The 12,233-nt window shown below is 40.9% G+C and overlaps 1 protein-coding gene across 1 annotated transcript; it reads right to left on the reverse strand.

Annotated features, from left to right (window-relative positions):
* Positions 1-999: 999 nt before the first annotated feature.
* On the reverse strand, positions 1,000-11,278 carry tmprss15 (transmembrane serine protease 15; the record flags this gene model as incomplete). Its single annotated transcript, XM_084373017.1, has 27 exons — positions 1,000-1,130; positions 1,241-1,295; positions 1,571-1,710; positions 1,959-2,054; positions 2,661-2,839; positions 3,163-3,307; positions 3,403-3,474; positions 3,558-3,607; positions 3,765-3,860; positions 4,067-4,190; positions 4,616-4,726; positions 4,841-4,984; positions 5,100-5,225; positions 5,354-5,443; positions 5,549-5,684; positions 5,772-5,928; positions 6,201-6,306; positions 6,571-6,720; positions 6,824-6,964; positions 7,058-7,161; positions 7,997-8,096; positions 8,652-8,771; positions 9,139-9,189; positions 9,780-9,931; positions 10,092-10,159; positions 10,968-11,086; positions 11,167-11,278. 27 exons carry the CDS (start codon positions 11,276-11,278, stop codon positions 1,000-1,002), a joined length of 3,075 nt encoding a protein of 1,024 aa, XP_084229143.1.
* Positions 11,279-12,233: the final 955 nt, after the last annotated feature.

The following is a 12,233-nucleotide window of genomic DNA, read 5'->3' on the forward strand; positions in this document are numbered from 1 at the left end:
AGACATAAACTTGTGTGTGTGTGTGTGTGTGTGTGTGTGTGTGTGTGTGTGTGTGTGTGTGTGTGTGTGTGTGTTTTGACATACACGTTTAGCCACTGAGGATATGCTTTATTAAGCACTTTCTCACAATAAGAGGCATTAAAATGACGCAGGACAAACAGGAGAATAATGGCTATTTAAACATATGATGCTGCTACAGCTTCACCTACTGGCCAAATGTCACCACATTTGTTATGGTCGCTGAGACATCACACCTCCAACAAATTTGGTTGGAATAGCACTATTGTGTTTAGAAGATATCACAGTTTTTGTAACGTAAGTATTGTTTGTTTGTGCAGCGAGATAAAGGCAGCTTTCAGCTGTGAATAAAACCTGAAGGTTTGACGGGATTTAAAATAAAAAATAGATATATAGAGCAATGTCCACAGACCAAAACCTACACACTGGTACATGGAGCCAATTTTGATTTATGAGCGTCTATGTGTAATTCAGACACAATTTTAAAAGTGTTTAATTTCAAAGCCATATGGAATATCACAAAATCGGAAAAAGCACTTTTATTTTAATTTATTTAATTGGTCCACATATGTTATGTGCTGATTTTGATGCCGATTGCTCAAAATTTGAAGGAGGAATAGCAAACAAATTTGGACAAAATTCAAAATGGCAGAAATGCTTTCCAGGCTCAAATCGGTGTGGCTCATATGGATAGATTGGTTTGGATCCACAGAATGCAGGAAAGAGACGTATAATTCAAGACCTATGGAGCAAAACATAAAGTCTGTTGTTGAACACATGAGTACCAGAAATGAATACACTTTTTTTTTTTTTATTACTATTTTTAAGTTTTTTATTCAAAATTCATGATTGAAAAACAATCAAATAACATTTGGTTATTGCTTACTGAGAGTCTCAGACCTCAATATCAGAGTGAGGAAGCTTTTAAACTTCTTCTTCATCAGTTAAAATAATATTAATCTATCAAATATATTAACAGTCTCAGAGGAGGGAGGTGGAGGAGGAAGAGTTGGAGCGTCTGGCCTCAGCGATCCAGGACGTAAAGGCTGAGACTCGGGCGTAGACTCCAGGTCTCTCAGGACGCCCACAGCCAAACCCAAATGATGTCACACCTGTCAGAAAACAATGAGAATAAGTTGTTCCCTCTGACCTCATCTGCATCATAGTGTGTGTGTGTGTGTGTGTGTGTGTGTGTGTGTGTGTGTGTGTGTGTGTAACTGACCAATGACAGTCCAGTGTCCATCGTCCAGGCACATCAGTGGACCTCCAGAGTCGCCCTGGAAACAATTTCAATGTTAAGAATATCATTTTAATAGTGTTGAAGCTAAATCATCACATTTCCTGTTTGTGATGTTGGCTTTTCTACACAGAAATCAGCTGATGGTGAATAAACACCTGTCATCAGGTGTGTTGATGTCACTCAGGTGTTCACTATCACCTGCGCTCTGACTGTCAGGACTAAATATGTTCAGGCTGTCTTGGTTCATCTAAAAGGCTGGTTTGGATCAGAGTGGGATGGTTGGTGGACTGTAGAGTCCAGATGAGTCGTTACCTGGCAGGAGTCGATCCCTCCCTCTGTGTATCCGGCACACAGCATGCTGGAGGTGATCTTGTACTCAGGTAACCAATGCTGACACTGATCCTGAGCCACCAGAGGAACCTCGGCCTCCTGGAGAATGTCAGGTAAAGAACCTGAAAGAGACAGACAGGTGAGAGAGAGAGAGAGAGAGACAGGTAGTAAGCAACACAGACAGGTGTGTGTGAGAGAGAGACAGGAGAGAGAAAGACAGACAGGTGAGAGAGAGATAAACAGATGAGAGAGAGAGACAGGTGAGAGAGAGAAGTAAGTGTTCAGAGAGACAGGTAGAGAGGCAGATAAGTATAGAGAGAGAGAGACAGGTGAGAGAAATAGAGACAGGTGGAGGCCTGATGTTTCTAACCCTGCTCAGCGAGCCGTCCCCATCCAGCAATGAAACATTTTCTTCCTGCTGTGAAGTCCTGACCCTCAGGAGGTAAACACACCGGCTGGACGGTCTCTGTAAAACACAGTACTTCTGTTTATAACGACCGGATGTTTCATGAAAGCGTCAATCTAAGTTTAGAAGATTATTTATTACAACAAAAACATTTCTACTCTGTTGACAATTTTCTTTTAAAAAAAAAATATTTAAAGGACCTGATACAATGTCAAAATGTCAAAGATTTCTGATTTCATTATGAACATGAAGACTCACATTTTACAACCAAAAATAGACGGTAGTACTATTTTTGTGCCACAACTACATTCATAATTGCTCTGGACAGTTAAAAACTTGTTTAAAACACTTCAGAGATCAATTTTTGTGTTCATAAACTCTTCTTCCATCAGTCTGCCATGAATATGTCTCCTTTAATGTCAGATAACAACTATTCACCCAGTTACAGGAACTGTCAAAAAGCTCCATTGAATGGACTAATATAGTTTGAGTTAATTATTAAAAACTATACTCTCACATTTATAATTGTGAATTACTTCCATAATGATGATGTGTTAATGCTTTTACGTGCTGCTATGTTGTTTTTCTGTATGAACCACCCAATAGTTTGAGTCAGAGGCTCAACCTGTAAAAAAAAAACAAAAAAAAAACGTTGTTGTTACTGACGGGTGAAGTTGACTGGCTGCTCCAGATGCATCAAGGCGATGTCAGCCTGTTTAGTTAGTCTGTTGTACTGTTTGTTGATGATGATGCGATCGACTCGTCGGGTCTGAACGTCCACAGAGTTTTGATCAGTTTGAGAGTGAAGACCGGAAACAACTGACCACCAACTGAGGACGTTCTTCCTGTGGAACAAAAACATGTCTGCCTCTTATGTTTCACACAGGTCAACATTTAAAACATAACGATAGCTTGATAACAGAAACACTTTTTTACTTCACCGGTAAAGATGTTACATCCATTGATCATATAAAAATGGAAGAAAATGTTAAGTTTCATATTTGAGATTTGAAAAATTATATTTCACAATACTACTGATAATAATCATTTGATTTATATGCAGTTTTCTAAACGCGTAACAACTGAATTGTGTAAAAACATAGTTAAAACAAAGAGAGTTCTTGCTTTTCAATGCTAAAAAATAAATGATCTGTCATCACGGTCTCACCCGTAGACGCAGTGTGCAGCGGTCAGGACCCAATCTCTGCCAATCAGTGAGCCTCCACACATATGTCTCCTCCTTAACTGTAGAGACACAGTCCACGGCCACGCCCCCTTCACAGCATCGACCCCGCCCACCACTCTGCCCTCACCTGACAGGTAACAACAAACACTAACAACAGTCAGTCTGAAAAAAAATAAAACGGATCGATTTCCTATTAACAGAAAACCGTATTTAAACTTTTACCTTGACCTGGTATGCTCTCTGCTGATTGGTCAATCTCCCTTCTGACATTAGCGACCTGTCGAACACCACAAGCTAAAACACACAGAGGCTTCATCAGTCACTGCATGTAACACATAAGCAATCTTTAAATTACATGAACAAGAGTCAGTTCTCACGTTGGTTGTCACAGCTCAGAGAAACTACTTCCTCACTGTTGCAGGTTTCGCTGTAAAAAACAAAACAACCATTATTAGTCCTCAGACTGTCACTAAACTCAGTTCTTCTGACTGGTTCTAGTTCGACTTCAGTTTTTGCATGTAGTTCTGGTTTAATTGTTTACGGTATGCGTTTTTAGATCTGGTTTTGGGTCTGGTCATTGGTACCTGACACTGGTTTCCACTGTTCCGTTGCTGGTGACTGTGATGGTTGCAAACGGTGAATCCTGTGGCTGAGCTGGCAGCAGTGTGGCCTCCCCGAACCTGTAGAGAGTCAGGAACAAAGACCAGGTCTGACTCTGCATCTGTAACTGAGATGTCTTTATATTTCTGTCTCCTACAAGAACCTTTATTTAGTTCACGTGATCCAAACATTTCAGGTTGTTTGTCTGATCTGCCACTGATCGGGGGACTTCTGTCGACAATCTCCTAAAACCATCGGGGCTAAAATCTTGTAGTGTGAACTTTACCTGTATCCCAGGTACTGGCAGGTGGAGAGAGACAGCTGTGAGTTCCAGGTGTCAGCACATACGGTGTGTGGAGAGGAATCAATTTGGATCTGGAGACGACTGGAATTATTCCCCTGCAACATGACTGAAACACACACAGACACACCCACAACGTCAATTAGCACGTCAATCAGAGTATCACACAGTGTCTATGCGGACACCTGAGAGTCCATCAAGTCCGCTGACCACACCACCAGTTTGACGCATGGTAACGTTAGTTTAACATAGAAATATATTATGTTATGAGACTTTTTAAATTGTTTTCCGAGAGGATGAAAGGGAAAGGATAGAAGTAAGGACAGCGATGCCATCTGAAGATAAAGAAACTGCATCAGCAGTACACAAAGGTGCACGATAGGAAAGGTTAGGTTATACGTCACATCACTGCTAATGTAAAGGAGTGAAATGATGTGATGAGTGCACTGCAGTTTCTAATCAGATGAAAACACTGAGATTAATATCTGTGACATCAGGATTGATCATCAGAGAAGCTCCAGCTGACGGACTCACCACAGTCAGCTTCATCAGAGGCGTCAGGACAGTCGACCACGCCGTTACAATACCCGTCACCGTAGATACAACTTCCTGTCTGGCACCGGAACTGACCGACAGCACATGGAGCTATTCACAAACGACATGACACGTCAGTGCAATTAATAATCAATAATTAACAATACTAATCTATCAATAATACTTGTGTTTACTGTCTCAACAACGTCAACCCTTTGACCTCACCTGGTACACCCAGGTTGACCCCGGTGGTGAAGTTGGCTCTGAATCCTCGGCCGTATTGTGTGTCATCCGTAAAGAACCAGACCGCCATCTGATTGGTTTTTGAGAACACATCGCGGGCGGTGCCATCACTACCCGTGAGGATAGCTGAGAAAACAAAGCAAGTTAAAACCTGAAGCAGAATAAACTGGAATGAAGTCAGACGTTCACACATGTAGTGAGAACGAAGCTGAAATGGATTCTGGGTGAATCCCATCCTCACCCAGTAAGGGGGAGTTTGGCTCCGCCCCATCCCGCACCTCTACGACATCATAGACCGTTTCAATGTCAAAGTCCATGAAGTGGAGCTGGATGTTCTGACCCTCGTTGGCATGGAGAGTCCACAGACCTGAAGCAGCAAAGGATTATGGGTATTTACAGAAACACCACACAGGCTACTGGTGAGGGTGAAACATCAGGTGAACATGTACAGGTATGAGTAAAAGATAAGTACAAGTATAGGACAGGTGTACTCACACTTAGACTTTTCTCCATAGGAATGTGGGTAATTTGGGGAGCTGAAGGTGGAGTTTGTCTCCCAGAGGTCAAAGGGTCCTCCACAGTCAACTGGACCAATCAGAGCAGAGAGAGCAGAGTCAGACTGTGTGCTACCTGGTATAGAGGGCGTGGTCTGTGTGTTACCTGATATAGAGGGCGTGGTCTGTGTGTTACCTGGTATGATTGTTGGAGGCGGTACATTGGTTGGTTCAGGGGGGGCGGGGCCACATGGACCAGAAGTCACTGCGATGTCATCCAGAGCGATGTCATCCCTATAATGCCCGCCTTTCTTCAGAGCTTCAAACACCACCTGCAGAGGTCAGAGGTCACACTGAACAGCTGACTCATTACACATATTGCTTATCAGTTTGTGGACTTGCTGTGTGATGTCACTGACCATGACCTCTGTCGTCAGGTAGAGGGTCACCTGGCCGTAGTTCCAGTTGTCGCCATAGTTACCATCTTTCTGGAACACCACGATACCGCCAGTTGATTGAGACGGTTCGGCCAGCAGGACATTGAGACGGTGGACGTCCTCTCCAAACATGTGATACCTACAAACAGCCAGGTTACTTCCTGTTTACATATTTATTCATTCACAGGTTTATTTGTTTATTCTCATCTTGTTATTTTGCTTACTTGTTTATTTTGTGGTTGTGTACATGGCTATTTGTTTACTTTTCGGTTGTATACATGCGTACTTGTTTGTTTTCTAGTTGTTTACATGCTTATTTGTTTATGTTTCAAGTTACTTACATGCTAATCTGTTTATTTTCCAGTCATTTACATGCCTATTTGTTTATTTTTTTATTTTCCAGTTGCTTACCAGAAGCTCAGACACTTGGGCTCTGTGGTCGGAGTAAGAGGGAGGCTCTGGATCCTGAAACTCTTCGGGAAGTTGCCAGGACTCATAGGTGTGGTGATGTAGAAACCTGACAGAGACACACAAAAACTAATCAATGCTTCTGATTATAATACCAATACTACTGATATTATTACAACAAAAACAACAAGAACAACGTGAATAATGATCATATCATTACAGAATTATTTTTTTACTTTTATATTTATTTTATCTTCACTACTTCCTGTTTATAATTATGTTCTGTCTTGGTTTAATGTTCTTGTTGTTCTTTTTGTTTTATGCAGTTTTGACTGTACTTACACTTTTGATATCATTATAATGTAAAACCCACCTGAGCTGTTGCCCAGCGTGTGATCGACACTCGGGCCGGTCAATGGAGGAAACGTGGAGCCCCTGACTCGCTCCCACTCTCCACTGTCGTCCTGTGGCTGCCTCCAGAAACACATACCCTGCTCAAAGTTACATGTCAGCTTCTGCTCGTCTGAACATACACACACACACACACACACACACACACATAGGTCAGGTACAGTAACACACTGACTACAGTTTTATACATCCTGTTTGAGGTGTAGTAAAGGTACCTGAGAGGTTGGAGGTGTTAGCGGCCCTGTAGGTGGCGCTGAACCCTGATTGAGTGCTGAAGTCATTGTATAAAAATTCTACAGTTGATTGGTCGGTCAGCATCCACACAATCCAGGAAGGTGCGGTGGGGGTGATCTGAGCTGCAGATCATATTTAAATGGGTTAATGAGTCTGCTACACCTGAGATCTGTTACAACATTGACTGTGCGTGTGTGTGTGTGTCTGAAGTTTACCTGTCAGGGTTTTGTCATCTCCGACCCCTTCATAAAATCTCAGAATGTCTTGGTTTCCTGCTATAAACTGGATGTCGATCTGAACAGAAAGTCCTCGTTCGACCCTAAAAACAACAACAACAACAACAGAGTTAATGTGCAAACTATTCTGTTTAAACTTCCTGTTTTAGCCTTAAAACCTTTATTGTGAAAGTCTCTGTGCTGTCGAGGTTGGAAGTTTCTCACATTCACGTCAGTACAGCCACAGTTTGATCAGAGCAGCATGTGGTGGACGTGAGAGGAAGTGCAGCAGTGTGTGTGTATTTGTATGTATTGATGTAATGTAACTAAATACATTTACTCAAGTGCTGTACTTAATACAATTTTGACGTCATTGTGCTTAACTTGAGTATTTCCATTTTCTGCTACTTCAACTCCACGCCATTGTAGAGGCAAATATTGTACCTTTAACTCCATTGTATTTATTTTAACTTTAGTTACTAGTTACTTTGGAGATTACATGCCAAAGTAATGCATTTTTATTTAATAATTTTGATTGGCAATGTGATTAAAAAAATCAATAATCAGAAACTGCTTAATATCCGATCCAATAATTGGCCAGTGTGATAATCTGTCGACTCATAGTATTCAATATATGCATACATGGGAATATATGTATTATTTACTTTCACTTGTACTTTACTCCATTTATTGCCAGAGGATTACTTTTGGTACTTAATTACATTTTATATCAAACACTTTTAAGACTTTCACTAAAGTACTGTTCATATGGGTGACTTTCACATTCAACAAATTAATATTTTAACACAATATCTTGACTTTTATTCAAGTATGACTTTTGGGTACTGTGTGTGTGTGTGTGTGTGTGTGTGTGTGTGTGTGTGTGTGTGTGTGTGTGTGTGTGTGTGTGTGTGTGTTTGTGTGTGTGTGTGTGTGTACCTGATGATCCAGCGACAGTCCTTGTTGCTGCTCTCTGAGGTGCCTGATGAGTTGAAGGAACCGCTGGGACCTGTCAGCACGAACTGTCCGTCGCATATTGCTATGGAGATCATGATGATGTCACAGGAAGTTCAACAACAATTAAGAACAAATACATTATTAAAAGCTGCTGATTCACTTTATGTCAGTTAAACTGTAACCTGCAGCTCCTGTAAGTGTTCGGATGTGGCCACCTGGTGAAGGTAGCTCCAAAACTACAGGGGGCAGCATAACCGCTAACTGCTGCTCACTATACACTTTGCTGTAGCTTGACTACCTGCCAAGCCCCCCAGGAAGAGCGCCAGGCTCTAAAGACAACTTTTGTAGTGGCCAAACTGTGTAAACTGTCACATGATGTAGTGGGACCACAAGGCCTTTTTTCCATAAGCTAACCCTGAAAAATGACTCGCACAAAGTGGTATTATGAGACAGGACAATCCAGAGGTAACTGGTTAGCATGCTAACTTCAGTCACCATCTCTGCAACACAATACATAGACATCTTTGACATAATGTCATCACTGTTGTGTCTTTACATTCGGTTGATCATGTTTATTTTTGGACAAAAATTCTGGCCAAATCTTACGTATTGCCCCTTTAATATAAACACGACTGACCACAGGTAGCAGCGTCTTCATCAGAGGCATCAGGACAGTCATCTACTCCGTCACACAAGTTGTAGCTCAAAACACACTTCGATCCATCTGCACATTTCGTCTGATAAGGCTTACACGTTACTGTGGACACAAAGTGAGACATGAGACAAACATGGCAGACTTCTCAACAACTAATAAACTGGAGCCTCTTAACCTGATGTGTTTTGGTGTATCTCGCTTTAGATCACCTTTATTTTATATTTAGATCCTCAACAGCGTCCATAAAGCTGAACATCACACAAAAACAATATAAAGATTAATAATTGACTGTAACTACATATGAGAAGAAAACAGCAACGATAGTTACATCTACCACTGATAATTCTGATGTTGGTTGGCAGGAGAAGCTCTTTAAGTAGCAGACCTTTGATAGAGACAGACGAAGTTTGTATTGTGGATATAAATATAATAATATATAAAAACATATATATAGAGAGAGTTTTCTCACGGGCTGTAGTTGTGGCGGTCGTCGGTGCAGCTGTTGTCTGGTCTTTTTTCTCTGCAGGAGAAGAAGAAAATTATTCTGATATTTAGTTTCTGCTGTTTTCAGCTTTGGTTGTTTCATGCAAACATAAACGGGCTTGTTTATAAGTAAGAGAACTGGACATTATGTGACATTAAAGGCCATTTTGATAACATTTTTATGTAGACAAATCATTGTTTAAATATAATAAAGATGCAGCAAAAGTATCTCTTTTCCTTAAAAACATAATTATGATTGTAAATTAATAATTTCAAAATGTTTGTTAGGTCCAAAATGTTTGTTTTGTTTATCTCTGTAAGAACAAGGTTTGTCAGCGAGTAGTATAACACCGTTGGTATCACATGGTATCTGTGTTTCGTCAGCATCAACAGTCTTGGGGATGCACCCAACATACTATACTGCCCTAATGTTAGCTAGCTAGCTAATGGCGTTAGCTAGCGTGAGCAATAACAATTGTTCAAAACCAAGAAACTTCACCCGACTTTCCGTCAGCATGAGGGTGAGGAGGTAATGACTGAATATTAATTTTTGGGTGAACTGTTCCTTTAAAATGAATTGAATCAGAGTTTGAATTTCTAGAGACAACCGTGATCTCAGAGTGTCACCTGTGATCTGGATAGTGAACGTGGCGATCACCAATTCCGTGTCCCCGGCCTCAGTGATCCCCCTCACCAGCTGCCTCTCCGCCTCCTCTGCATCGACCGGCCGATTGAACCAGAGGTCAAAGTTCACCGCCACACGGATTCCCTGAGCCTGACTGAGAACACACACATCGATAAAGATTTGATAATCAGTAACATTTGGCAGAATCAATTCCTGATTAATCAATGAATCAATCAACCACTAAATAATACTGCTGCCAACAGCTGCTGATTAGTATATTGATTAGTAATGGTGTGATTGATCAGATATCTGACCTGAAGTATAACACCTGGCTGGTCATGTAGAGAAGCCTCAGCTCGGTGAGACTGTATGCCTCAGATATCTGTCGACCAATCAGAGGGCAGACTGTGATCAGGTGACTTTACAGAGAAACCTGCAGACACACTGTGTAGTTTATATAGAGAGCCGGAGTCACCCCCCCGCCCGGATGGACCCCATGGACAAAAAACTGTACAGTAGTGAACGGAGAGAGACAAATAAAATGTTGATCCTGCTTGAATTTCCATTTTTCAAGAAGTTGTAATTTGTCGTAATTAAAGTAAAATCTAGTTGTGAGTGAAACCGCTCAGTGAACTACATCGTCTCGTCACCAACACCAACATGGCCGCAGACTCGGCTCAGAAAAGGTACTAGAAAAGAGGAAAATCCTATGTGAAAGGAGACTTGGTCAGTTCTGTGTTTAAGTTACGGGTTCTGGTTCAACGAGATGACGTCACTAATGCGACTGTTGGGTGTGTAGTCTTTATAATTACGTATTTTCACAATCTGATAATTCATTACTTTTATGACAAACTTTGACTTTATTGACTTGGACAATTATCTTTTAAATTGACAAACATCATATGTGTGATTCATGGCACAATTCAAACAAGATCAAAAAATGATTTGTCTTTCTTTATTCACTACCGAACAAAGTTTTTATGAAACAAGGTCCCATGGGGCAGACCGGAGAGATGTGAATTTGGCTCTCTATTGTCCAAACGTTCTGTTAAATCAAACGACAAACACACTGATACATTGATCGATACTTCTGAGCCCCTTTCTTTGCTGCCTTTCATAATAAAAGCTGTAACCACTTGCTTAAGGTTACAACTACCTGTTATTTTCAAATTAAAAGCCTGTGATCTCACCTGGTTTTCGATGTCGAAGGCCAAAGATTTGAACTTCAGACTGCTGGAGTTTTTCAGCTCATGAGAGAAACGAGCTATGATCTCCATCCGACCACTCAGCACTGTGGGCTCGACAGGATCTAGGCACACAAACAATAAGAACATACCGATCAATTACACCTGCTGACACCTGATCAGTTTATTAAAACTGTGTGTTTACCTTCAGGCTGAAAGCCGAGCCATGATACTACACTCAGTGAAATACAGCAGATAAGAAGAAGAGCCGACACGATGGTGAGGAGTATCTCCAGAGACGACAGTTTGCGAATCATACTGACGGCTGCAACACAGAATCAATCAATACGCCAATCAATAAATCAGTCCATGATCCATAAACTTTCAAAGATAATTTCTTGAGGTTTGATTTTTCATTTTCATCACTTCCTGTTGTGATCCGTTCGTGTTCAGTGTGAACAGAACGATTACAATCATAAAAATCTGCCTCACTTTTAATACCAACAGCTGACTGAATATTAAATCACTCCAAACATTCAAACGCTCTGAACTAGAACGATAATTGTACACATCACCGTCACAAACAAACATAATCTGACCTTCATTTTTAAGTAGTACCTCTCTTAAACCGTGAAAGGTAACTTCAGCTTGTACTTCCTGTCAGAAACAGACTCACCTGTTTGAGTTTACCTGCTGCAGACTTCAGAGCAGCTCCTCTGTCTCTTTTCTGCTTCACCTGTTTACTTCACTGTTTGTCCTCTTGGACTCTTAATCGGCTCACGATCAGCTTTTATCAAACTGAAAAGGACTAATGGCTCATAATCATGACAGACGCTGATTAATACAGTTACTGATAATCATTCATTGTTTCTGCCAATGGAGCAACAAGTCAGATGAGATAAACGGCTTCATATTATAATATACACAAAAAAAGATTGGATTATTCCTCAGAGTCAAGAACTGAGCCACGACCTGAGACCTGAGAAGAGATGCGTGGATCAAATGTTACCTGCCTCATCCGCTCGGTAAAGGTTAATGCTACTTGATAAGCAGGCTCAACTATATAAATGTTCCTTGTTTATTAGACTCCAAAGTTCAGCAACAATAAACCTGTCAGGTGCTGGACTTTATTGGCCCCAACACTTCTGCACGTACGTGACAAGTGATGTGCACTCAATCATCCAATATTCATTGAAATTAAATTTTTGTGTAATGTTTAGATAGTTGACAGGGGAAGAAAATATATCCTGCTAATGTAGCTGTGTTTTAATA

This window comes from Pagrus pagrus, assembly GCF_965226575.1.
Source record: "Pagrus pagrus genome assembly, chromosome: 14".
Lineage (NCBI taxonomy): Eukaryota > Metazoa > Chordata > Actinopteri > Spariformes > Sparidae > Pagrus > Pagrus pagrus.